The sequence below is a fragment of the Vidua chalybeata genome, chromosome 7 (genome assembly GCF_026979565.1).
Source record: "Vidua chalybeata isolate OUT-0048 chromosome 7, bVidCha1 merged haplotype, whole genome shotgun sequence".
In the NCBI taxonomy this organism is placed as follows: domain Eukaryota; kingdom Metazoa; phylum Chordata; class Aves; order Passeriformes; family Viduidae; genus Vidua; species Vidua chalybeata.
The window spans coordinates 1,646,113-1,672,851 of NC_071536.1; the positions used below are offsets into that span (position 1 = coordinate 1,646,113).

Here is a 26,739-nt window from a genome sequence, read left to right on the forward strand (position 1 = left end):
CCAAGTGCCAGCACTATTCTCGGGGTCTTATTTTGGCAAAGCATGATTTTATTTTCAATCTAGCATCAATCACCACAGATTGAGGCCAAAGGGAGCCCCATTTACCAAGCCCAGTTCCACCCAACCCAACTTCATTAATCACTTAAATGGTTCATCAATGCCTTCAATGGTTACCAGTGAATGGTTCTGCTGGAAAAGCCAGGTCGTTAAGGGGGAATGTGGGAATCTGGCAGGGAGCTGTGGCTGTATTTAAAAGCTGCTAGGTCGGGGCAGATGAGCAGAATTTGGATTTCTGGGAGCATGGCTCCTGTGGGTAAATACAGCTCCTCAGCTTCAGTGGGGATTCTGCTTTTCCTGTCCTGCTGTGCTCGGTTGGTGGTGGGAAGCTGCTGGTGGTGCCCATGGATGAGTCACTGGCTCAGCCTGCGCTCGCTGCTGGTCGCCCTCAGCCAGAAAGGCCACCAAATTGTCACCGTGGCACGGGAAGCGAACTTGAGCGCGGAGGCATCTGCATATTACAGCCTCAAAAGGTATCCAGTGTGGTCATGCAGGGATGAGCTGAGAGCACGTGTGCGCTGCCTTGGGAATGATCCTTTTGAAAGAAAACCTTTTCGTCAAAGAATTACTGCTCTCCTGAGAAAGTTCAGTTCATCTCCAACCTCTACAGCTCCTCCTGCGGCAGTCTGCTGTGTGACAAGGATCTGACACAGCATCTCCGAAGTTCTCACAGATCTTCTTGAACTGTGCGGACAAATCCTGGCTCTGCATCTCTCAGTCCTGTCTGTTTTCTTTCTCCAGGGATTTCCCTGCAGTTCGGATCTGCAGGTTGCTCAGTGCCCAGATCTGCCTTCCTATTGTGAAAAACGCCAATCACTTGTTTTTAGCGTTTTCAAAAGTTTAATAATAATAAAATGGTTATAAAAATAGTAATACAAGTAGAGTAATAAAAATTTAGAGTTAGGACAATTACAAGACAATAAAATGCAAAGAATTACAGATGTCCGGATGCTCTCGGACACTAAGTCACGAAAAGCATGCCTTGCGAACAAAGGGTTATTCAACCCTTAAAAGCAATAGCCTGTTGCATATTCGTATATCTCATACATGATGCATAAATTCCTTGAAAATTAAAAATTTTTCTGGTTTTTGTCAACTTCTTCCCCTTAATCCCCATGGCGTCTTTGAGTCTGAGCAAGGCCTGAAGAAATTAGCTTCTTCTGATAAGAAAACCATAAATTCCTCTTCTCTGGAAGATTTAGGTGTTCTGTGACTGTTACCTCGAAGAGAGCATCTCATTCCTTTACTACAGCACTTCTAATCAACATAACATAATACGTATAGTATACAATTTAATATTTGCAAAAAGCCAGTCATAAAATATGCATTTTTCACACTATGTCCCAAGAACATTTACGGACAGCTCAGACCACATGGCGTTTATCCAGCATGTGGCAAACTCAGTTCTCAAGTTCATAGAGTCCTTTCTTTGCCGTTTTGCCTATTTCGCATTTAAACTTCGGGCCTCAGATGTTCTTCACAGAGAAGTAACAGTGGAGGAGCTCTTAAGCCATGGATCCATTTGGCTTGAAATAACTGATTTTGGGTTTGAGTATCCCATGCCAGCGTGAAAAACAACTGCTTGCCTTTAAAAAATTTTAAAGGTTTATTAAACCTTAACAAAAAATACAACAAAAGGACTAGATAAGGAAAAATTACAGCACTGGGAGCTCCTGTGACTATCATCCACATGCTCATCTACAAAATGGATGTTCTGCCTTTTATATCTTTAGACCTTCCCAGAGTTTTGACGGTCAACTCCTTCTCTGCCGTCCATTGGTGGAGATCACTTTCTTACGCCTTGACTGGAGGTCAGGTGTTGTTATGCCACGCCTTCTGGTAACAAGCCAGCCTCCTCTAAATGCCATCACTACCAAGGCTATTACAAGGGGGAGGGGAAAGAGGACTATGGGAGGACATATTACTGTAACATTACCATACATTTTAACATCCGCATAATATCTATCTCTCAATTGAGAGAGACAATTATTACATTACTTGTCTATAAGACCAGTGATGCCCAACATATTTTTATTGCAGGTATAAACTGTGGAAAGAAAAAGCCATTATTTCAGGTTCAGTTATTGCTGTGGTAAAATATATAAATGTTTAACGCTGTTTGCAAATGCTTTGTGTGTCTATAACTATGTCCATGAATTGGTTTTACTGTCACAATTGATTTTTAAAATCAGTGAATCTTTTTGGTTAATAGATCCACCCTTTCATAATTTAGAAATGAAGCATCATAATGCACCAAGTGGTAGATAATGTTCTGGTTGCTCTGGCAGCATCTGTATCTGCAAGAGCTTTATGCTGCCTTCCCAAAAGTTTCCCTACAAAGGATGTGCCTAGAGCCACAGTAGTTTGGTAAATGTCCTTAAAAATATTCTGGTGTATGCTATCAACCACTACACTAAACAACTTTATTGTCAAAATTACTACTGTGCAATAATTTTCATGATTAGGGCTTGTCTGCAAATCCTGTCTGTGCATTAATATTGTTTGCTTTCATGGCCCAGAGGCAAACTCTTCCCAGACTGATCTAGAATGGTATTTCTGAGTTGCTAATTCAGTTTTAAGTACAGCTGGCAAAAACCATGTCCATGTCCTTCCTTCTTTCAGTCCCTACTTCATCCATCCAAAAAGAAGCCTTGCAGGGAAATGAACTTTGATAGCCAATTTTCCGTCTTTCTTGCAGAGTTACAATATAAAACTGGTGAAGAATCCAGACCACTTCCCGTGTGAAGTGTTAATATTTTTTTCTTATCTTTTGCAAACAGAAAACGATACGGAATGGCAGGAGGGGAGGAATTATCTTACGCTGAAAATTCATTTTTGGAAAATTAATGATCTGTTTACTCTTTTGAGCAGACCACTTGTTGAAGGATCCCTCATTTACTTAAATCATAGAATGTCTCCTAGGAGGGTCTGTTCCATGATCTTCCTAGGCACAGAGCTGAGGTTGACATGTTGGTAGTTCCCAGGGGATTCCTTTCTGTCCTTTTTAAAGGTGGGTGCATTGTTTCTCTTTTCCCAGTCACTCTGACTTCACCTGCCAGGACTTTTCAAATATCATGGAGAGTGCCTTGACAGCTCCATCAACCAATTTCCTCAGAACTCTGGGGTGCATCTCATGGGGTCCCATGTGTTTGGGTCATCAGGTGCCCTTATGTTTGGGTTCCTCAAGCAGTCACCAACATGATCTTCTCTTACACTGGGTAGAATTTTGATCCCCCAGCCACATCTTGCACCCATCCACTCAAGAGGTGTGGGAAGAGAGGTTGAGGGACTCAAGAACTTTCCTTGCCTCAGCCTTCACCTCGTCCACTGTTTCCAGTTTCCTAGTCTTACTTGCTGGGGGGGAAAGACTTCCTTTGACCTTCCCGTTGTGGCTGACACACCCATAGTGGCCTTTCTTGTTGTTATTTTCACCCCTGGCTAAGTTCAGCTCTACCTGCACCTTGGACTTCCTGACCTTCTCCCTACATGACTAGGCAGCATTCCTCCAAACCCAGTGTTGTTCCACTTTTCTGCCACCTTTGTCATGTCTGTGTTTAAACATTTACCAAATGCAAATAAGTCTAAAGATCATCCATAAAAACAAGAGACCCGACCGCTTAAAATCACTGAGCTGGGGAGCTCTTTCTGTAGTGGCACTCAGCTGCAGGAATGGCCCCGGGGCTCAGTGCTTCTCCACCAGTTGTGCTTCTGCTGCTGTCCCTGCTGGGTCTGGCTGCTGCTGGGAAGCTCCTGGTGGTGCCAGTGGACGGGAGCCACTGGCTCAGCATGCGGGAAGTGGTAGACATCCTGAGGCAGAGGGGACATGAGGTTGTCGTGCTGGCACCTGAAGTGACTTTGCACATCAAACCGTCAAAGAACTTTGTGATGAAAAGGCACTCAGTCCCTTACACAGAGGAAGATTTGAAGAAACAATTCCAGGCATTTTTTCATTTTTCATTTGAACAAGGATCTTTTCTGGAAAGATTTGTTAAAGCATACCAAGGTGTCAAAAGAATCACTGACTTCGGGGTCTCCAGCTGTGGACATCTTCTGCAAAACAAAGAGCTCATCAGGTACCTTGAAGAGAGCAAGTTTGATGCTGTCCTTACAGATCCTGTCCTACTGTGTGGGGCAATCCTGGCGAAGCACCTTTCACTTCCTGCTGTGTATTTCTTACGAGGAATGCCGTGTGGGTTAGATTTTGATGCCACTCAGTGTCCCAGGCCCTCTTCCTATGTCCCCAGGGGATTTTCACAACTTACAGACCACATGGACTTTCTCCAGCGGGTGAAGAATCTCCTTCATGACATCCCAGATATTTTTCTCTGTGATTTTGCCTTTGAACCATTCTCAAAACTGGCTTCGGAGTTCCTGCAGCAAGACGTGACTGTGCAGGATCTCTTACGCCAGGCTTCAGTTTGGCTCCTGAGGTCAGATTTTATTCTAGAGTATCCAAGGCCTTTGATGCCTAACATCATTCCAATTGGAGGAGTCAACTGTGCTCACAAGGAGCTGTCTCAGGTGGGTCACACTGTTTTAATCCATGCCATGATTGATTTCTGTGTTCAAGAGGTGGGAAATTTTTTTATGCAATTGGCTTTGAGTTTCTGTTTCTGGTGAGTGAGGTGAATCCTCATAAAAGAAACTCTTTCTCTCTCCTTCTTCCTGACTTCCACTTCATGTGTAGACAGCTGTTCCTTCTGGCCTTTAAAGGGTGCTCTGTTGAAGGGAATCACCAGGCTTTTCTCGTGAAGGTCTGTGATGGGACATTAATTCCACCAGCAGAGTGCCCACCTCTGATGCCTGGAGCAGGTCTGATTTGACACATCCAGTACGGCTTGACTGGCTCTGATGGTTTGGGTTTGGGTGCAGCCTTGGTGATGATGCCAAACTTTGGGTTCCCTTGGATGCTGGCAAGAGCCCTGGGCACTGTTCCTCCTGAGAGCCTCCTCTGATGCTCCAGGGTAGAACCTGGCAGGTTGGGTGAGTGCTTTTGGTGCCATGGCTTTCTCTTCAGTCCTGTTCCTTAGGATTGGTGTGATGTGGGCTGGGATAATGAAGCCAAATATGTGGCTATTCCACACATCCCCAAGTGTGGGGGCGGCTGTGACATCTGGCAGACATCCCCATGCACACTGGGATTGGCCATGTGAGCATTCACACAACTCCACCACTGCTGGTCACCATGGGTGCTTTGTCAGTGACCAAAACAATGCCAGAATTATGCCCTGAATTGTTCTGTGGAAAGTCTCCCTCAAAGAGTGTTGTCAGAATTCGACACTGGCTAGAAGCTAGGCATCCACAAAAAAACATTTACTCATTCTCTTCTGCTACATTGGAGCAGAGGAAGGGGAAAGGAAAGACAAAAGGGGCTCATGAGTTGAGGTAAGGATTGGGAAGAAATATTTTAAGGGCAGAACAGGCTCAAAACTTAAAAGGTATAAAGGAAAATTTAGTAATGGACTTAAAAGAGGATAATGAGAACTAAAATAAACCTTTAGAATACCTTCCCCTGCACCCTTCTCCCTTCTTTCCTTCCTACCAACAATGCAGGGAGACAAAACATGGGAGTTTTAGTCCATTTGTCGCTTCTTAAATCTTTCTTCAGTTTGCTTATGGAGAGGAGTATCTTCTGCTATGCCATGGTGTCTTTTTCATGGAACAGTTCTCTGTGAACCAACGTGGTTCTAATTTTCACGAGTAGCAGTCATACCCAACCTGCTACAACATGAGTCCCTCCCATGGGCAAACTGTTTGCATGGGTCATTTTACTTCATGGCGTGTAGTCTTTTAAGGATGAGTAGTTCTAGTTTGGAAGCAAGGGTCTTCTTTTCCTATCTCTGGAAGCAAGAGTCTTCTCTCTGTGTTCGAGTTTCTCACTAGATCACAGTTTTCAGCATCCACACGCTCCAGCGTGAGCACTCTTTCTCACGGGCTGCAGGTGAACTCTGCATCCCCCCATGCACTTCATAAATTACAGGGAAACTGTTGTATTATAGACTGCCAGAGTCCAGGACATCCTTCTGGCTGCCCTGGCTGTCTCGAGACGCTGGCAGGGGGTTTGGAGACCCTGGCATGAAGTAAAAAACATCTGCGTCTTTGATTTTAGCCTATGGAAAACTGTCAATTTTGTATGAGAAATTACAAGCCACAACGGTTTTAGTAGTGTGATATTTGAACTAACACAGGGTGGAAAAGTAGAAATTTGGGATTTTTAGAATGGGGTTCAAGGGGGTACAAGATGGAGGAATTTGGGCGTGTCCTAGCTTTCTTTCCTTTCTTCTTGTCCTCCATGTCTTGGTGTGGCAGTGACACTTTTCTATAGGTTTGGGATGGGGACGCACTGTCCAACATAGATGTTAGATATTGGTGAATATACTATACGTAACTTTTGATATAAAAGGTAAACGCTGCCCAAGAGGGCACGACAGAATGCTATGGTGGACTTGCTAGCCAGAGTTCGGCAGGTCAGAGAAAGAATGTATGGATAAGAAGAAATAAACAACCTTGAAAGTGCAATCAGACGCATTCCAGACCTCTTCTTTGGTGTCAGGCTAGGGAAGCAAAGACTCTTACGATCCCTTGGGGTCACCCTGATCTTAGGAACCCCGAGAGAGGAATTGGCAATAGACCTCACCACAGCGTGCAGAAGTATCTCAGCTCCAAGGCCCGGAGCACCTCCTCGTCGCCCTCCCTCCTTTTCACCAACCATAGTGTCGCCATGTTGTTCTCCTCACGTCTTCACTTTTCCCTTTTCTCTGACTTGGGAGAGAATTGGTGTCCGTTTGTTCATTTCTTCTCACGTTCTATTAATTGAAAAGTTTTGTGGAGTCCTGCAGCACTGAAAGGTTGATTTCATCCGGGCCCCACATTGGGGAATTGCTCGCCATGCCCCTCACTGCTGGTCACACGGTTGCTGCCGGCACCGCATGAGCGGCACCGTCCACTGGCTTCACTCAACGCCTCTCCTCATGCGGGGTGCCAAAAAGGAAAAGCTGCTGCTGCCACTCCTGTCTTTTGTGCCCACAGCACGGCTAGCTGAAAGTGGCCAAGAAAGCACAGTTTGCTGCGGATCGTGCTGAGATAGCCCTGGCCGCACAAAGATGTTCCATATGCAATACATTGCACAACTTTGCCATGCATATTCAACCCCTGGCCCCGCCTGTCCTCGCCTCTCATGCTAAATAGGTCCACGCCCTTCTGGGCACGCATGGTTTGCTGTGGTGGTCACGCGGAGGTCTCAGGGGTCTTCTGAGGCTGAAGATTTTGGTCTTCCTCATGACTGAACTTTTGAACTTTTCCTCTCTGCGCGTGCGCTTTCCGTTCTTTGGTGCTTACCTGTGTATATCTGACAGTCTTGATAGGCTTGGAGAGAGAGGAGCTTCTTTATCTGGGTTCTTTGCATCCCTGGGTGTTGTTCTTTTATGCAAGAAGCTTCAAAAATTTGCATTTTCTTATGCCCTTTGAACCATGGCAGAGGTTTCTTAAGTAAAAGGTTAAAATTCAACACATAACCCTACAAGCTAAAATATAAATGCTTAATTCATTTTGTTAACTTAAGCGAACTCCAAAAATCTCTCTTTCAGCATGAGCGCTCCCAGCACCTGACCTGAGTGCATGCTATCAGCCGTGTGGCCACTCACAGCGCCGGGATGGCCCCACCCCTGGCAGGGCCCTGGCCAGGCTGGGAAGGAGCCCAGTGGCCCCCTCACTTCCCCTGGTAGGAGAAGAGGAAAGAGGACTTGCACACCGTTTCTTGTTCTTAATTATGTCCTCTCAGAGGTGTTACTAACTTCTCGAACTGGGCCAGCCAATGCGTCAATTGTCAGAGCCTTCAGGGATTGGCTCTGCTGAACTGAGTGGAAGTTTGGATGAGCTTCTCTCTCAGAAGCAGCCTCTGTGGCTTCCTCTGCCCCCACTGAAAGCCAGATTGTGTTAATCTAACACAAGTATTCATAACTCTCCTCTCAGAAACCTGGCATCATCCTTCCACCTCTTCTGTCTTCTCAGGCTGTAAATCATCTTAAAGAGCTGTTCCACAGCTGCTGTGAGGTCTGGGTCTCCTAGAGACAGGTTTTCCAAGTGAGAGGGGGCAGGCCTTGATTGTGGGAAAGAAGAAGTCTCTGCTGGTCCCAAGGGTGATGTGCATGGGACACATCTCCTACACGGGATGCATCTCCTGAACATGCAGAAGGTCAAGCCAGAGGGAAGGAACCAAAGTGCATTCCCAGAGCCACACCTGCCTCCTTCCTGGGGCAATCTTTAATGTTGCTGTGATAGAAGGTGGAGTTACCTGAACATTCTATGGACCTGGCAGAAATCCTATGCTTGTTCTGCAACCTTTTATCTTATCAGGGATTACACATTCACCACCCAGCACATAAAATAAGGATCCACAGTTGGGCTGTGGCACAGATTGCTTGAAAGCATGGAGCAGGTGCCTGTGCTACAGTGCTGTCAGGGATTTCCTTCCTTGGAGGCACTCAGCTGATCCCTGCAGGAATGGCCCCGGGGCTCAGTGCTTCTCCACCAGTTGTGCTTCTGCTGCTGTCCCTGCTGGGTCTGGCTGCTCCTGGGAAGCTCCTGGTGGTGCCAGCTGATGGGAGCCACTGGCTGAGCATGCGGGAACTGCTGGACCTGCTCCAGCAGAAGGGACATGAGGTGGTTGTGGTGGCACCTGAAGTGACTTTGCACATCAAACCATCAAACTTTGTGGTGAAAATGTACTCGGTCCCCTTCACACAGGAAGAGTTGGAGAAAGCATTCCAGGCATTTTTTCATGGTTCATTTGAAGAAGGTTGGTTTTTAAAGAGATTTTTTAAAGCGTACAAAGGTATGAAAACCCTCACTGACTGTTGGGTCACCAGCTGTAAGCAGCTGCTGCAAAACAAGGAGCTCATCAGGTACCTTGAAGAGAGCAAGTTCGATGCCATCCTTACAGACCCTGTAGCAACTTGTGGGTTGATCCTGGCAGAGCATCTTTCCCTTCCTTCCATGTATTTCTTACGAGGAGTCCCATGTGGGTTAGATTTAGATGACAGGCTGTGTCCCAGTCCTCCTTCCTACGTCCCCAGGGTATTTACAGACCTCACAGACCACATGACCTTTTTCCAGCGGGTGAAGAATCTGCTCTTTGAAATCCCAAATGTTTTCCTCTGTGATTTTGCCTTTGAACCCTACTCAAAACTGGCTTCGGAGTTCCTGCAGAGGGAGGTGACCATGCAGGATCTCTTACGGAAGGGCTCTGTTTGGCTCCTGAGGTTGGATTTTGTGCTAGACTATCCAAGACCCTTGATGCCCAACATCATTCCCATTGGAGGAGCAAACTGTGCTCACAAGAAGCTCTCTCAGGTGGGTTGCACTCAGTTTTTAATTTGTGCCGTTATTGATTTCTGTGTTCAGGAGCCTTGAATCTTGTGTTGCAGATGGGGATCGAGTTCCCATGATGGGTGGAATGCTCATGCATTTTTCTCTCCCTTTCCATTTGTAGGCAGCAGTCCTGTACCTCCTCACCTCTAAAGTGCACTCTGCATTTGCTGTTTTCAATCCATTTTGTGTACCTTTGTGTAACTTGGTACTCTCTTAGTGAGTGATGAGCAAGTCTGTGGGGCTGTCAAAGCCTTACAGTCAGGTACAATCCCTAATTAGCAAATTGCTGTAGTTGGGTCTGGTGTGTACTGAGAAATGCACCTCAGGCTTCTGTCCTTGTTGCCTCCCTACGTCTTTCTTTGCCAGGGAATTTTTGGGCTTCATCACCTGAGTATTTCCAGAGCTGGAATCTGGAGGAAGGTGGCAGGCTGGAGGCTCTCAGGTTGAGAAGCAGTCCCTCTGCTTGCAGGCAGATCGAGGAGAATTTTGCCTTGGGGAAGGCTGTGTGAGGTGTAACACCAAGTTTCAGAGGTCTCAAGGGGCTACAGTGGCTTGGCAGATGGCGCTCAAAGGTGACAAAAGTACCAAAGGTTTTGTTATATAACACGAGGCTTAACTGGTGCATCCCCAACATTTATCAGCTGCATGAACTCTGCTGCTGGTTATGCAGCCTTTTATCACCCCAGGGATTACACATTTACCACAGAGTAGATAAAGCAAGGATACAAAGCTGGGCTGTGGCACAGATTGCTTAGAATCGCAGAGTGAGGGCCGGCGCTGCCACGGCTTTCCTTCCTTGGAGGCACTCAGCTGATCCCTGCAGGAATGGCCCCGGGGCCCAGTGCTTCTCCACCAGTTGTGCTTCTGCTGCTGTCCCTGATGGGTCTGGCTGCTGCTGGGAAGCTCCTGGTGGTGTGGGTGGATGGGAGCCCCTGGTTCAGCATGCAGGAGGGGCTGCACAAGCTTCAGCAGAAGGGACACGAGGTGGTTGTGGTTGCACCTGAAGTGACTTTGCACGTCAAACCATCAAAGAACTTTGTGATGAAAAGATACCCAGTCCCCTTCACACAGGAGGAGTTCGACAAAGGAATCAAGGCATTTTTTGATATCACATTTGAAGAAGGATCTTTTCTGGAAAAATATTTTAAAGTACTGGAAGCTCTGAAAAGATTCACTGATCTTGCATTCTCCAGCTGTAGACATCTTCTGCAAAACAAAGAGCTCATGAGCTACCTTGAGGAGAGCAAGTTCGATGCCATCCTTACAGACCCTGCAATACCTTGTGGGGTGATCCTGGCAGAGCATCTTTCTCTTCCTTCTGTGTATTTCTTACGAGGAATCCCATGTGGGTTTGAATTTGAAGCCACTCAGTGTCCCAATCCTCCTTCCTATGTGCCCAGGGGATTTGCACATCTTACAGACCACATGACCTTTTTCCAGCGGGTGAAGAATCTGCTCTTTGACACCCAAAAACTTTTCCTCTGTGATTTTGCCTTTGAACCCTACTCAAAACTGGCTTCGGAGTTCCTGCAGAGGGAGGTGACCATGCAGGATCTCTTACGGAAGGGCTCTGTTTGGCTCCTGAGGCTGGATTTTGTGCTAGACTATCCAAGACCCTTGATGCCCAACATCATTCCCATTGGAGGAGCAAACTGTGCTCACAAGAAGCTCTCTCAGGTGGGTTGCACTCAGTTTTTAATTTGTGCCGTTATTGATTTCTGTGTTCAGGAGCCTTGAATCTTGTGTTGCAGATGGGGATCGAGTTCCCATGATGGGTGGAATGCTCATGCATTTTTCTCTCCCTTTCCATTTGTAGGCAGCAGTCCTGTACCTCCTCACCTCTAAAGTGCACTCTGCATTTGCTGTTTTCAATCCATTTTGTGTACCTTTGTGTAACTTGGTACTCTCTTAGTGAGTGATGAGCAAGTCTGTGGGGCTGTCAAAGCCTTACAGTCAGGTACAATCCCTAATTAGCAAATTGCTGTAGTTGGGTCTGGTGTGTACTGAGAAATGCACCTCAGGCTTCTGTCCTTGTTGCCTCCCTACGTCTTTCTTTGCCAGGGAATTTTTGGGCTTCATCACCTGAGTATTTCCAGAGCTGGAATCTGGAGGAAGGTGGCAGGCTGGAGGCTCTCAGGTTGAGAAGCAGTCCCTCTGCTTGCAGGCAGATCGAGGAGAATTTTGCCTTGGGGAAGGCTGTGTGAGGTGTAACACCAAGTTTCAGAGGTCTCAAGGGGCTACAGTGGCTTGGCAGATGGCGCTCAAAGGTGACAAAAGTACCAAAGGTTTTGTTATATAACACGAGGCTTAACTGGTGCATCCCCAACATTTATCAGCTGCATGAACTCTGCTGCTGGTTATGCAGCCTTTTATCACCCCAGGGATTACACATTTACCACAGAGCAGATAAAGCAAGGATACAAAGCGGGGCTGTGGCACAGATTGCTTAGAATCGGAGAGCGAGGGCCGGCGCTGCCACGGCTTTCCTTCCTTGGAGGCACTCAGCTGATCCCTGCAGGAATGGCCCCGGGGCTCAGTGCTTCTCCACCAGTTGTGCTTCTGCTGCTGTCCCTGCTGGGTCTGGCTGCTGCTGGGAAGCTCCTGGTGGTGCCGGTGGACGGGAGCCACTGGCTGAGCATGCGGGAACTGCTGGACCTGCTCCAGCAGAAGGGACACGAGGTGGTCGTGGTGGCACCCAAAGTCTCTTTGCACATCAAACCGTCCAAGACCATTGTGATGAAAACGTACCCTGTGCCTTTCACTCAGGAAGAGATGGATAAAGTTTTCAAAGGATCAATAATGGATTTATTTAAAGGAGGACCTTTCCTGGAAAGGGTTATTAGACAGTACCAACAGGCAAAGAAGACCTCTGCTCTGTTCCTGGCCACCTGCACACACTTAATTCACAACAAAGAGCTCCTCAGCTACCTTGAGGAGAGCAGGTTTGACGCCATCCTCACAGACCCTATCCTCCCCTGTGGGGCAATAGTGGCCAAGTATCTTTCCCTGCCTTCCATCTATTTCCTGCAGCAAATTCCATGTGGTTTGGAATATCAAGCCACCCAGTGCCCCAATCCCCCCTCCTATGTCCCCAGAGTATTTACAGAGCTTACAGACCACATGACCTTTCTCCAGCGGGTGAAGAACATGCTCTATGACATCCCCAATTTTTTCCTTTGCGATGTTGTCTTCCAACCTTATGCAGAACTGGCTTCGGAATTCCTCGAGCGGGAGGTGACTGTGCCGGATCTCCTGCGCCAGGCTTCCATTTGGCTCGTGAAGCTGGACTTTGTCTTGCACTTCCCAAAACCCTTGATGCCCAACATGGTTTTGATTAGTGGAGTAAATTGTGCTTACAAGAAGCTAAGTCAGGTCGGTCACACTCTGTTTTCTCTTGTTGTTCTTGCAGGCTTTGGAAATCTCTGGGGAGCTGAAACTCAGCTTTTGTTAGAAAGGAGGGTTTCAAACTGCTCGTGCTTTGCAGGGAGGTACTGCTTCTGCTACCTGTGAGGGATTATCAGAGCAGAAAGGTGGAGAAAGTGCTGTATATGGAATTAGCTCTGGAAGACTCCCTGTTGGTTCTGTGCCCCTGCTCCAAGGCAGCTTTGGTTTTGGAGTAGGCTGTTGGTGTGGTGCAAGAATTGATTTGAGGAGGACTTCACTTATCCTCTGGCTGATTGGCTGATTTCATCAAAATTTTGTCTTTTTTTTTTTGTTGTTGTTTTTTTTTTTTGGTGGGTTTTTTGTTTGTTTGTTTGTTTGTTTGTTTTTGTTTGTTTCTCTCTTCCTTCAAAGAAGGATTCTCTGTGCTTTGAATTGTCATAGACTCATAAAACATGTTCAGCTGGAAGGACATTAGAGGCCTCTCTGAGATCCTCCTGTCAGAATATATCCAGTTCAGGTTTTTTCTTTCTCTGTCTTGTCAAGTTTTAATAATAAGTGAACACCCCTTTTTATATCCAATTCATTCCTGTATACAGTTTGAATTTTCCATGTTGCAGCTTGTGATTGTTCCCTCTAGTCCTGTCACTGTCAATCTCAAGTTTTTCTTTAACTTTTTGTCATCTCCCGCATTCAAGCTGTAGTGCACCTCTCCTGTGTCATGGAATTATCCAATACCAGTGGCAGAACTTTGCATCTGCCTTTGCTGACCTTCATGAGCCTTTTATAGGCTCATTTTTCCAGCTCGTATATCCCAGGCCAGTGATGTTCCTTAGTTAAATTTATATCTAGCATGGCAAAAACAAAGTACAAGTTACTTTGTTCTTCTAAAATGAATTCATGTCAGCCGTTTTTTTTTTAATGTGTTTTCAAATAGATTTTGTGGTTTGCAGAGTATCCTCTTAGATTCTATTTTTAATAATAACTATTCCTGTTGGGTTTTTCAGATATTTGCTTTACAAAATGCTGAGATAAGTCTGATATTTCAGAAAAAGCCCCATCTCACACAGTAAAAATGGAGGATTTTTAAGAGGATTCAAACTTGGCACTCAGGCTAGAGAAGCAAAGGGGGAATAAATTGCACAGCTAAACCTATGAAAAGAATTGTGGCAGAGGTCTGTAAAATCTGGAAAATCATAGCTAAAGGCACAAGGGGAACCGGTAGTTTCTCCCAGTATTTGTCCTATGACTAACAATGAAATGCAGCAAGCTTAGAGCAAACAAAGGGGGGTATTTTTTCACACTGTGGCCCAAAAAAATCCAAATCAGCCTCTCAAGAGGCGCGGATTTTCTTTTTTGTAGACAAATCCTCTGAATTTAAAAGGGATTTAGGAGGTTAATAAGAGGTACAGGCTGCCTGCCGGGATTTGTAGGCTTACAGGAGAGATAATCATGGATTCCCTTAGCTCGGATATTTGCTGTACTGTTTCCAGCTTACAACCTTGGCACTCAGTTCTGTACTTTTGCTTGACTTTCTCCTGCTATCTCACCTTTGGAATGGGCTGGACTTGTGAACTTCAGTCTCTGCACTCGTAAACATGTGGAGGGTGTTCATGTGCTGCTCAAAATCCAGTGTCACAACTTCTATGAACTTTTGCTGAACTTTTGTGAACTTCTTTTTTTTTTTTTTCTGAGCTTGGCCTCAAGGGTTTGGGTTGAGGGGATTTTCTTACCTCCTTAGTGTTGTTTTATAGGGTTTTATTTTATTGTCTCACAGATGATACAAGTTTGGCTGAAATGTTAGCAGAACTTAACTAGGTGGGAGTGATTACGTACCAAATGTGAGGATTTGAGGGGCCTTTATGCAGGGTAAGAGTGTTTCTGCAACTGAGTTCACTACCTGAGTATGTACTGCCACCTTAAGGATTGTTGAATGCTGCTTCACCTCATTATTTGAGATTGTTTTACCACAGAAATGTGGAAATGCAGCCCTGGCAGGTAAGAATCCCTTGCCTCTGCCTCCTGTCATTTTTGGTCTTTCAATGCTACCCCACTGCCAGCTAGAGCCACAGTTCTGCTTCACCAGCTGCAGAATGGGACTGCATCAAATCATGGAACTGTTAAGGTTGGAAAAGCCCTCTAAAATCAGAGTCCAGCCATTAATCCAGCACTGCCAGGTCTACCACTAAACTGCGGCTCCAAGTGCCCCATGTGCACGTTTTTTGAACGCTTCCAGGGATGGTGATTTCACCACTGCCCTGGACAGCTCCTTCCAGTGCTTGACAACCCTTTCCATGAAGAAATTTTTCCTAACATCCAACCTAAACCCCCCCTCTGATGTCTGAAATTCCTTCCTATTTAGTGCATTTCCCATACACATTACAGTTCTTCTTGCTTGCTTTTAAGAACCCCTTTTCTTTAATAGGCCACATGGAGGACCTCCTCTGCAAATAAACATTTTAGGACACACTTAGTCTTAATCTTGGAATAACACTTAGGATTAGCCTTGGAGTGTATTTATCACACTCAGGTGCCTTTGGCAAAGGTAGCCATTGCATGGATCAGATTTCCCATCATTCCTACCTGCTCCAAGAGAACTCTTCCAGGCCTGGAGAAACTGCTCAGAGCTTGGTTGGAGGGTCTAAAAGAATCTGTCTTCTCCAGCCAGCTCTTGTCCAGGTACCATTCCTGTATCTTGTATTGCTTTTGTAAAATACAAACTTTTGGCATGCAGCTTTTCTCTACCCATGTGGAATATGCCTTAATGGCATGTGAGATCTGCTTGGCCAAGCCCTTCTGTCCACGAGTGTGGACTTGCACATACCACATGCCACAGCCAAGCCTTCTGAAGTTTGGGAAAGGGACTGTTATTAAGAACTTTCAAGCCCATTTGTCCCATAGCCTCTCACCCCGAACTCCCATGGCCCCTCCTGAGCGAGAGCTGCATATTCTGCTGCATCATTGCTTTTCAAAAAGATGTTTAGCCACTCACCTACAAACTCTGATGGCCCCTCTTGAGCACAAACTGTGCTTTCTGCTCTATCACTGCTTTGCTAAAAAGGTGAAAGGTGGTTGGTTAATGTGTTACCCAAACTTTGGTGACTCCGCTGCTCCATGTGAGGAGCCTGCCATGCCACGGAGGACATTCTCTGTGAACTCCAGCCACCTTCCTGAGCAAAGACTGGGGGAATTAGGTCTTGCTTGTCAACAGTGCAACACAGTTCTTGTGATACAAGCTCTGTGGAGCGGCCATAAATTTGATTATTGACTTGAATCTGGCCCCGGACAGTTAAGTGCACAGTGAGTCACTTGAAACAACCCTGACACAGCAAAACCCCTCCAAGAACAACTGCTTTTTCTACTGATTATTCTGAACAATCTGAGATAACCTAAACACATACCAAAGCATAGGTGCCTTGACAGCACCTTGACTTTTATCAAGGCTTTTATCAGCAACATGGTCTTTGAACTCCAATAACTTGTATCAGTAAACATTTTGTAGAGATAAAACATGGAAGTCCACCACAATATAAATGAGGTACAAGGACGTTTTTCTTCAGATGCTGCTGAACAACATAAGGGGGAGCAGCTCGTTTCTTTTCCTGCCCCATGGCAGTTATGTGGAGGCACCACGTACATGCTGGGCTTGTGTTTTTCCTTGCTTTCTGGAGTCTGGCAGATGGTGGGAAGCTCTTGGTGGTGCCTCAGGATGGAAGTCACTGGCTGAGTATGCGGATGGTCCTGGAGAAACTTTGGGAGAAGGGGCACGAAATCGTGGCCGTAGTTCCTGATGCTGCCTTGCTCTTGAAAAGCTCCCAGTCCTTCACCATCAAAACGTATTCGGTGCCTTACACCCAGGAGTATGTGGACCAATACTACCAGAAGCTGGGGGAAAATAGCTTTGAGACCCTAACGCTCTCATTTTTACTCAGCAACATCACAGAGCTGACCAACATGTTCACTTCCACTTGTCGGCATCTCTTATCTGACAGAGAACTCATGAAGTACCTCCAGGACAGCAAATTCGATGCCATCATGATGGACCCTGTGCTGCCCTGTGGGCCAATTCTGGCTGAGTATCTCTCCCTCCCCTCTGTGTACTTCATGCGTGGCCTTCCCTGTACCTTAGACTACAAAGCCGCGCAGTCTCCCAGCCCTGTATCCTATGTGCCCAAGACTTTATCATCCCTTTCCGACCACATGACGTTCCCAGAGCGCGTGAAGAACGTTCTGATTGGGCTCTCAGAGCCTTTGCTTTGCCACCTGTTTTATTTGAAATATGAGAGCTTGGCCTCCGAGTTCCTGCAGAGGGATGTAACTATACAGGAGCTGTTCAGCCAAGCATCAGTTTGGCTGATGAGATATGACTTTGTTTTTGAGTATCCGCGCCCCATCATGCCCAACATGGTCTATATTGGAGGCATCAACTGTCTGCAGAAGAAGCCACTCTCAAAGGTTTGTCGTTGCTTACCCTGAGGGTGGTGTTGGTGCTTGTTCAAGATGTGGTTTTTTTAAGTGTTTCCTGTAGTGATATTTGTGTGCTTGAGGCAGGGTGTGATCAAATCCTAGGATGGCATGGGAGTGGGAAACTTAGGGTTTGAGATGATCACTAGGCTTGCTGAAGGCTTTCTCTCCAGGAGACCTTAGGTCGAGTTGTCACCATCACTCATGGCATGCTCTATATCTAGGTAAATGACAAAATAATTCTAGGTCAGAGGATTTAATATCCCTAAGGAATGTGGAATGCCAGTTCATTGAAGGAGCCTTGATTGGACAAAACTTGGAAACATAGAATTAACTCTGTGGATATACCCAGGCACTTTTGCTCTGCCACTGAACGTGAAGCTGGGCAAAGCACAGAACATCAGGAGAGGGGGTCAGGCTGGGTTTTAGGAAAGGGTTCTTCCCCTAGACAATGCTGGGGCACTGACCAGGTTCCCTGGGGAATGGGCATGGCCCCAAGGCTGCCAGAGCTCCAGAAGTGTTTGAACAATGCTTTCAGGGATGCCCAGGGTGGGATTGTTGACCCCGACAATCCCACCCACCCACAGGGGTGGGATCAATGATCCTTGTGGATCAGGAAATTCTAACTGAGGATATTCTGTGATTCCATGTGTGCCAACAGCCCAAAACCAGGGGTGTGCAAGGACGGCAGAGGGAGCTCTGTTGCCTCTGGATTTGTGCAAGCAGCAGTGCAAGATAGCAAGTAAGAGGATGGTTGGGAAAGGAAGCCTTCAGGATTGTAACTACTGTCCCTTGTTCAGGTTCCCCTTGTGCTGTGCAAACAGTGCAGATATCCCCGGGGTTTTCTGCTTTCAGACATTGTGGTGTTGCAACAGCAGGAGTTATTGCTCTGCTTACAACACATTTACTACTGTAAATTCAGGGCTTTCACTTTGATAACTCACTCTAACTGTGATAGAGCAACAAACTGGAGATAAACCTTTACAACCCACTCTATCAAACCTCTGTCAATCTTAGCTTCTTGGTTATGCTCTGGGGGCACAAAGCAATCCAAAGGCCAGATTTGCGCTGAGTTCCGTGTCTGATCAGGGCAGTGGACTCAAGGGAGGGGGTTGATTATTAACTGGATGTTAATGATGTAGTGATTGCTGGATCAGCCCCATTCATGGCTCTCATTCAGCCTCTCAGCCCCACAGGCTGTTGGTCACTCCTCCCTCCTGGTGTCAATCCAAACATTCAGCTTCACCTCATGGCAGCCACTCACTGAAATCCTTCCCTGTGCACAGATGATAAACCCAATATTTACCCACAGTTAAAAATTACCCCAATTTCTGCCTGTTAAAAATTAAAGACCCACCTCAGTTAAAATTCAAGTGGGAAGCGCCCCGTGATTCATTCCTCATCCCCGGCTGCAATTTCGCCACCGTTTATAACTTCGCTAGTGGCACCAGGGAAATGGTTTCTTCAAAGCCAGGATTTCTTTTTCTTGCCTCTTGGGCTGTGTTTTTCCTGCTGCTTTGGACCTCTGGTGAAGGTGGGAAGCTCTTGGTCATACCCATCGATGGCAGCCACTGGCTCAGCATGCACCCGGTCGTAGAGAAGCTCAGGGACAAGGGACATGAAATCGTGGTGGTTGCACCGGAGATAAATTTGCGGATCCATTCATCCCAAATTTACACCTTGAAAACCTACCCTGTGTCCTACACCAAGGAGTTTGTGGAGGCAGAGTTTAAAGAGATGGGCCACAGGAGTTTCGCACCTCATCCCTTCTTGGAAAAACTCTCCAAAATTGCCAATTTTACAAGCATGTTCTTGGATTCCTGCAAGCGTCTCCTGTCTGACAAAGAGCTGATCCAATACCTCGAGGGAAGCAAATTTGATGCCATCTTTATGGATCCCTTCTTCCCATGTGGGCAGATACTGGCGGAACATCTGTCCCTGCCCTCCGTGTACTTCCTACGGGGGCTGCCGTGCAGCCTGGAATTCCAGGCCACGATGTGTCCCAGCCCTCCTTCCTACGTCCCGCGGTTCTTCACGCGCTCCACGGACCGCATGTCCTTCTGGCAGCGCCTGGGCAACCTCCTGGCCACCCTGGGCAGCTCCCTGGCCTGCTCTGTCCTTTATTCCCCCTATGATCCCTTGATCCGTGAGTTCTTGCAGCGGGAGGCGACCGTGCCCGAGCTGTTCAGCCATGCTGCTGTTTGGCTCATGAAATACGACTTCGTCTTTGAGTACCCCAGGCCCCTCATGCCCAACATGGTCTTGGTCGGAGGCATAGGCTGCACTCGGGAAAACAAATTATCCCAGGTTAGTTCCCGGTTTTTTTCCCTGAATTTAGCTGTGGGTGCGCTGTGAGCTCTCTCCAGGAGATGGAGCTCTCAGGCTGGAATAAATGATGCCAGGTGAAAGTGGCTGGGAATGCATTTTGCCCGGCTACATCCCTTCAACAATGAGGGAAAAGTTACTTTGTGGTACACCTCTGCATTCCTAGTCAACCCTGCACCAAAAAAAAAGAAAAGGGCTTTTTCTTTTCCAGTTTTTCCTGTCTGTTTCCATTCCCTTTTCCTTTTTCCTGTCTACAGCTTCCTTAAGAGGGGCAGTGGAGGGACAGCTCCCATCCCTGTGCTCTGTGACAGGGACAGCACCTGAGGGAGCAGCTGGAGCTGTGTTGGGGATGTTTAGGTTGGATTTTAGGAAAAGGTTCTTCCCCCAGAGGGTGCTGGGCACTGCCCAGGTTCCCCAGGGAATGGGCACAGGGCACAGCCCCAGGCTGACAGAGCTCCAGGAGAGTTTGGACAATGATCCCAGGAATGCCAAGGGTGGGATTGTTGGGGTGTCCGTGCAGAGCCAGGGGTTGGATCAATGATCCTTGTGGGCTCCTTCCAACTGAGGATGTTCCATGAACTTCAGACAGTTCAGGTAAGCTTGAATTAAATCCCCGCCACCAGTGAAGCAGCACTTCTGCCACTTTTGTGTAAAATACTCTGCACTGTAACTGTACTTTGCTTCAACTGTGCCAAAATTCCTCAGTATGAGATATCTCCCACTTTCCATTAAGAAATCCTCCTAATTATCTTATTTTTGCATGAGTCTCCACTGCAGATATTTTGTAAAAGTATGAGCAGGTGCTGATTAAAACTACTACTAAAATAATCTGCGTATCCCCAAAGCAGGGCTGCAAAGCTTCCTCATAGTAGGAGAACTTCTGAGCAGAAAGTTTGACCTTGGAACTCTAAAACATCTAAAAAAGCAAAGTAAAACTGTCCCACAGACTATAAATAGGATTAAATATGCCTTGAGACAGCCACAAAAATATGGAAAAGAGCATAACCTGACAGAATCAGTCTCTGTTGTCCCTGCCCATGGCAGGGGGTTGGAATGAGATGATCTTTACAGTGCTTTCCAACCCAAAGTATTCCATGGTTCTCTGGTTATCCCCTCAGATCCCAGAGATAACATGGCAATTGCCAGACTTACAGGAACATTTAGTTCATTGTATTCCCCTTATTTAACTCTGATGCTTGCAACAATTTCCTCCAGTTTTGCCTTTCCTTCCTTGGCTCGACCAAATGTTTTTCTATTTCAAAGAATTTTTGCTCCAGCCTTGGGCTGTTTTTTTCTGCTTCATTGGAATCTTTTGTTCCTGGATTCCAGTGCTAGATCTCCTATTATTTAAATCACTCAGACAAAAGAGAGACAAAACTGGCAGCAGTCCAGTGTTATCACACCCAAAGCAGATACAATAAATCCAGATATTAAAAATTTGAGTTACCTGCTGTCAGAACCCTCTTCCAGTATTTTAATTCTCTCTTGTAGCTGCGTGGCCTGGAAAGAAGATCATCAGCTCTGAATCCAGGCGTGGGTTAAATGTGCCCATTTTTACTTCCCAAAGACTCATTTTCTTTAGGATCATAGAGCAGGTTGAGGTGGAAGGGATGTTAAAGCCCATCCAGTCCAATCCCCTGCCGTGGGCAGGGATGCCTTCCACTATCCCAGGTGGCTCCAAACCCCATCCATCCTCCTCATGGACACTGCCAGGGATCCAGGGGCAGCCACAGCTTCTCTGGGCACCCTGTGCCAGAGGCCTGTGAGACCTCCCCACCCTCAGAGAGAAGAATTTCTTCCTGATAGCTAACACAAAAACCTCTTCTGGTTTGAACCCATTACTCCCTGTCCCATCACTCCAGTTCTTTGTGAAGAGTTCTTCTCCAGGTTCCTTCTGGGCCTCTTCAGGCACTGGAAAGGGGCTCTGAGTTCTCCACACAAAAATCTCCATGCTGAACAGGATGTCCCAGCCCGTCCCCATAAGGGAGGTGCTCCTGACTCCTTGTCAACTCCATGGTTCTCTTCAGGACTTGCTCCAACAGTCCCATATCCTTCACATGTTGATGACCCTGGAGCTGGATGTAGGATCCAGGTGTGGTCTCACAAGAGGGGGAGAATCCCATCCCTGGACCTGCTGGCTGTGCTGGCTGGGATGCAGAACTGTCAATAACAACTCATTTTCCTGGTCCTAATTTTGTTGTGCTCACTGCTTGTTCTGTTGCCTTTCCAGAGAGTTTTGTGGGAACATGGCAGCAATTCCAGCCTCTGACAAGAGAAAGGGCTTTGACTAAAGGCTTGCTTTCCTTTGGCAGGAATTTGAAGCCATGGTGAACGCCTCTGGAGAACACGGCATCATTGTCTTCTCGCTGGGCTCCATGGTGTCCGAGATTCCCATGAAGAAAGCCATGGAAATTGCAGAGGGCTTGGGAACAGTCCCTCAGACGGTACCAATCCCCTCTTCCCCTTGCAGCAGAGCAGCTCCACTGTGTTCTCAGGTCCTCCCTCCCTTCTCCTGCTGGGATCTGACGTGGGCTTTGCTCCCCTTGCCAGGTCTTCTGGCGCTACACAGGCAAGGCACCCCCCAACCTGCCCAAGAACGTGAAGCTCATCAAGTGGCTGCCTCAGAACGACCTCCTGGGTAGGTCTGACACAGCTGGGCTGACACCAGGCTGGTGCTGGTGCTCCAGGGCTGTTGTGGTGAGGCCCTAAGGACATCATCTGTGAGTCAGGTGTGAGTTACCATCCCCTGACCCAGAACTGTGGGTCACAAAACTTCCTTTGCTGTTGGAGCCAGGGCTTGTCCTTCAGGAACTTAGCTGGGAATCGCCGAATTATGGAACAACTCTGTTTGAAAAGGTTTTCCAGCACTCCAGTACTGGTCAAAGATGAGAGTCTTTATGTCTGACTAAGCAGTCTCAACAGCCAGCTGTGTTTTTGTGCTGTCTTCTGGCCTGAAAAGAAACTTCATGGTCCTCAAGGGAGTGCTTCCAGATAGGTCTTTGGGCTTTTAAAGTGGTGGATTTGTTGGTAACAGAACAGACTCACCTGTGAGAGACCTTTGCTACCATGGAAGAGACTGTGAAAAACTAATTGGTGGTAACATCCTTTTTAACCTCTCTTGGCTCTGGTTTAATCCTAAAGTTGGAGGATTACCCCAAACCAAGACAGAGGTCTACAAAGTTCCAATCCCTAAGTCTGGCCATGAGGGATGATGCTCCCAACAGCCCCAAATCCTTGATTTATCCCAACCACGGCTCTTTTTTGGTGCGTGTTTTTCCCCCAGGGACCTGTTGCTGGGAGTCAGTAATTTCAGGAGCTAAGCAAGCCTTACACAAGCTAACACAAGCCTGTGTTTCCCTCCACAGCCCACCCCAAGACTCGTGCCTTCATCACCCACGGAGGCTCCCATGGTGTTTATGAGGGAATCTGCAATGCAGTGCCCATGGTGCTGATGCCTCTCTTTGGGGACCAGATGGACAATGCCAAGCGAGTGGAGTCCCGGGGAGCAGGGCTGACCCTGAACATCCTGGAGATGACTTCCAGCGACATTTCCAATGCCCTGAAAACAGTGATCAACGACAAAAAGTCAGTACCAGAGGCACAGCCTTCCCCCTTCTTAGTGTGTAGCCCCAGCACGTTCACTTCCACCTTGACACGGTGTTTTTCTCTTCCTAAATGGTTTCTTTTATCAAAAGTTTGGATTTGACAGCTGCTTCCATGGAGAAGCTGATGCTCACTCTAGGTTAACTTCAGGCTCTCCCCTTTAGGGGACAAGAAGTAGCTGAGAAGGGAGGCTGTGAGGAGCAGGAGAGATGGGCTGGGAATGCAATGAAAGAAATCAAGTTGCCAAAAAAATGTGTCACCTTCTTAAAGCCAAGGCAGTGACAGAGAGGGCTTTGACACAAGTGGCAAACAGCTTTTGTGCCCAAACCTGTGGTGACACAGGTCAGTGGGGAGCCTGACAAGGGTTTATCAAACATATTTATCACTCATTTATCTTACAGGTGAGTTTTCTCAGGCATTTTTCCTCCCCTCAGTGCTCATGAGGAATTCTGTGAGCACAGAGAGCCTTGCCTGGCTCAGCAAGGCTGGACAATCCCAGCACAGAGCAGGAGGAACCTGCAGGGATGCACTGAGGAAGCCCAGGGAACATCACAGGGCTGCACTCAGCACACCCAAGGGGTTTAAAGGCAGCACAGAGATTTCTTTCAGACATAAGAGCTTTTCCCTGCTCCCATTCGAAGATGCCAAGAACTAAGAAACTCCACCACACTCCTGAGAAATAGCAGCTTATTGACATTGTTTCCTACACAGTTTTTATGGCAATAATAGCAATAACACCACTACTAGCAAAAACAATAATAATGCAGCTGGGAAAGCTGGCCAGCTTTTCTACCCCCAGTCTCCCCTTTCAGCCAGAGACCTTCACCCCAGAGATTTTGCTGAGAGCTCAAACTAAGCTTTCCCTCTTTTTTTTTTTTTTTTTTTTTTTTTTTGTCACTTCCTGGGCCTCTAACTTTGCCCTTATCCTTCTCAAGGGGCTCAGTCACGCAAGAGCTGCGACTGCCCCATCCCTGGAAGTGTCCTGGATGGGGATTGGAGTAACCTGGCCTGGTGGGGAAGGTGTCCCTGCCCATGAGGGATGAGCTTCAAGGTCCTTCCAACCCACTCCACCCTGTGATACTGATGCCTTGGAGTGGCTACTTGAACAGAGGCTAGAAAAGATTAAGAGAATTAAGTGGTTATTTTTAAAAAGCTGGATTTTTCTCTGGTCCAAGGGTTTTCCAGAAGCTTTTCTGGTCCCATCTGGGGTGCCAGAAAACAGATGCCTTGGAGTGGCTACCTAGAACAGAGGCTAGACAAGATTAAGAGAATAAAGTGGGTATTTATTAAAGGCCTTCAATAGGCACACCTTGGCCAGTCAGAAGCCAGAGGCTACACCCAAGATAGATGACGGTCACGAGTTTTTCAGACAATTATAAGTTTGGTCCATTCACACGTCAGGGGTTAATGTCCCAATTACAGCTTCAGGTAATGAGGTCACATATCCCCAGTTTGCTCCCACCCAATTCACTGTTGTTTACATTTTTCAGGGCTTGAGGCTGTAGGGTGTCCTTGAGTTTCAGGCCTAGGGGAATTGTTTTGCCTGAATAAAATGGGAGAACAGCAGCAGACAGGTTATGGAGTTTTTGAGTTACACCCCAAGCAGTACAGGATTAAAAAACCAAAAAAACTAAAATCCTAAGGCATCAACTTCATGTTTGAACAACGCCTTCTCTTGTACAGTGCGGGGTTTAGATGGTGGTTGCTGCTACCAACTCCCCAGTAAGCATCTCCTGTGGAAAAGCCACTTGGGTCAGCATTCAGGCAAGGCAGTCAAGGCCACACACACCACACTCACCACGGCCAGCTCGGCCAAGAGAGGCAGAAGGGCCTTTTATATGGTCAGTTCCAGCCAGGTTTATTTCTGCACGATGAAGGGGAAATCAGGGGCAAAGACCTGGCCCTGTGCTCTGCACAAGGTTAAGTAGGGGTCAGAGGCCAGTGGTCTGATGGCATTGGCCTACAGGGAAGACAGGGCTGGCCACCAGGGATACCACAACCAATGAGAAACAGGGAAAGGAAAAACCACAAGAATTTGGGACATATGGGGAAAGGAACTGGGGTGGATCATGGTGTTGTAAGGCTCCACGGGGAAGTCTTTTCTTTCAGCCTAGGTGCAGACTCTATGGTGTATTCTTCCAAGGCAAGGCCCTTGGGATTTCCCTGAGGGGTTCAAAGGATTCCGCGTTCTCTCGGCAGGTACAAGGAGAACATCCAGCGCCTCTCCGACCTGCACCTGGACAGACCCATCCACCCTCTGGACCTGGCCGTGCACTGGGTGGAGTTTGTGATGAGGCACAAGGGGGCCCCTCACCTGCGCCCTGCCGCCCACGACCTCAACTGGGTGCAGTACCACTCGCTGGACGTCATCGCCTTCCTGGCGGCCGTCACCCTCCTCTCCCTCTTCATCTCCTTCAAGTGCTGCCTCTGCTGCTGCCGCAGGTGCTTCTGCAGGAAGGGCAGGACGGGGAAGGCCACCAAAGCCAAGTCCCACTAGCACCTGGGAACGGTGGTAGGTGACAAAGCTCCTGCTCCACACCCAGCAGCAGGGTCAGGGAACAGCTTGAATTTCACTGCAATGAATAAAACACTGTGATTTTCAGTCAAGGAATGATAGGGGTCCTTTGAAATAGCAGCACGAGAAGGGTTGTTCCACTGATCTAATTTTGGCCTTTTAATTAAGAATGGGTTGTTAAAAGTGTCCTGTGAAGGAGTGCTGCAGTCACTTGGAAAGGTCTGAGTGTGAAATCCCTGGCCCCTGGCTTCCACCTGTCGGTGTGCAGTGGACTCTCAGTGACTTTTCTTTTAACCTCCACCTGCAGCAGAGATATGTGGGGATTTTGGAGGACTTTAGGAGAACCATCTGGTCAGATTTCTGTTTGAAATCTCTGTGTGGCTGCTGTTGTAGAAGAGGCAAATGTTGTACACTCACAGTCCCTGTAAGGCAAACCAAGCTCGATGCACCTCTTTGTGGGTGTTAACAAGACCCTGAACAAAACCAAGCTGCTGGAAAACCACTGATGTTTCCCCCAAATTGCCCATCAGGCAGATGTGCTGTAGCTGGAGCTCACCTGCTGATGAGGAGATCTTTTATAAACCCCCACAACTGATTTTCTCTTTGTGATGCTCAGGGAAAGACCCCAAACCCCAGCCCTAGAAATAAACCCTGAATACTACAAATAAAGGCTGCTGTGTTTTCTGTCTTGAGAATTATGGGGGGGATGCTTGTTTGTTCATGGAAAAAGAGCTGGAGAAGGGACACATTGAATCCCCCACAGTGTGAAAGCCACTTTGATACACAAACCCCCTTCTCAGCATTCCTGTCCCTGCTGCCTGGTGACTTGGTCCTTGCTGACAGGTGACATCCTGAGGCTGCCACAGCTCCCAGGTGAATATTCCAGGCTCTGAGCTGGGGGACCCCAGTATATCAGGGCAGCACAGGTGTCCTGCTGAGTACCTGCTGCTGCTCTTTTCTCTGGCTGTTTGGAAAGGCAGGGATTTTAAAGGAAGCTGTGTGAAGTCCAAAGCAGTCTCTGTCCT

The 26,739-nt window shown here is 47.3% G+C and overlaps 2 protein-coding genes across 10 annotated transcripts; both read left to right on the forward strand.

Moving 5' to 3' along the window:
* Positions 1-3,697: 3,697 nt before the first annotated feature.
* On the forward strand, positions 3,698-26,383 carry LOC128790514 (UDP-glucuronosyltransferase 1A1-like). Of its 9 annotated transcripts, XM_053947312.1 has the most exons (7): positions 11,893-12,207; positions 15,414-15,446; positions 16,693-17,262; positions 21,909-22,040; positions 22,147-22,234; positions 22,962-23,181; positions 25,399-26,383. In XM_053947312.1, the coding sequence occupies exons 1-7, from the start codon at positions 11,947-11,949 to the stop codon at positions 25,694-25,696; spliced, it is 1,602 nt and encodes a 533-aa protein (XP_053803287.1). In that variant the 5' UTR covers positions 11,893-11,946; the 3' UTR covers positions 25,697-26,383. The 9 variants fall into 9 exon arrangements, with proteins under 9 accessions (XP_053803281.1, XP_053803282.1, XP_053803287.1 ...); XM_053947311.1 differs by lacking the exon at positions 15,414-15,446 and having other exon boundaries at positions 11,893-12,707; positions 17,169-17,262; XM_053947309.1 differs by lacking the exon at positions 15,414-15,446 and having other exon boundaries at positions 11,893-12,660; positions 17,116-17,262.
* Positions 8,474-9,476, forward strand: LOC128790516 (UDP-glucuronosyltransferase 1A1-like). The gene has a single exon (XM_053947313.1). The coding sequence runs from the start codon at positions 8,560-8,562 to the stop codon at positions 9,466-9,468; it is 909 nt and encodes a 302-aa protein (XP_053803288.1). The 5' UTR covers positions 8,474-8,559; the 3' UTR covers positions 9,469-9,476.
* Positions 26,384-26,739: the final 356 nt, after the last annotated feature.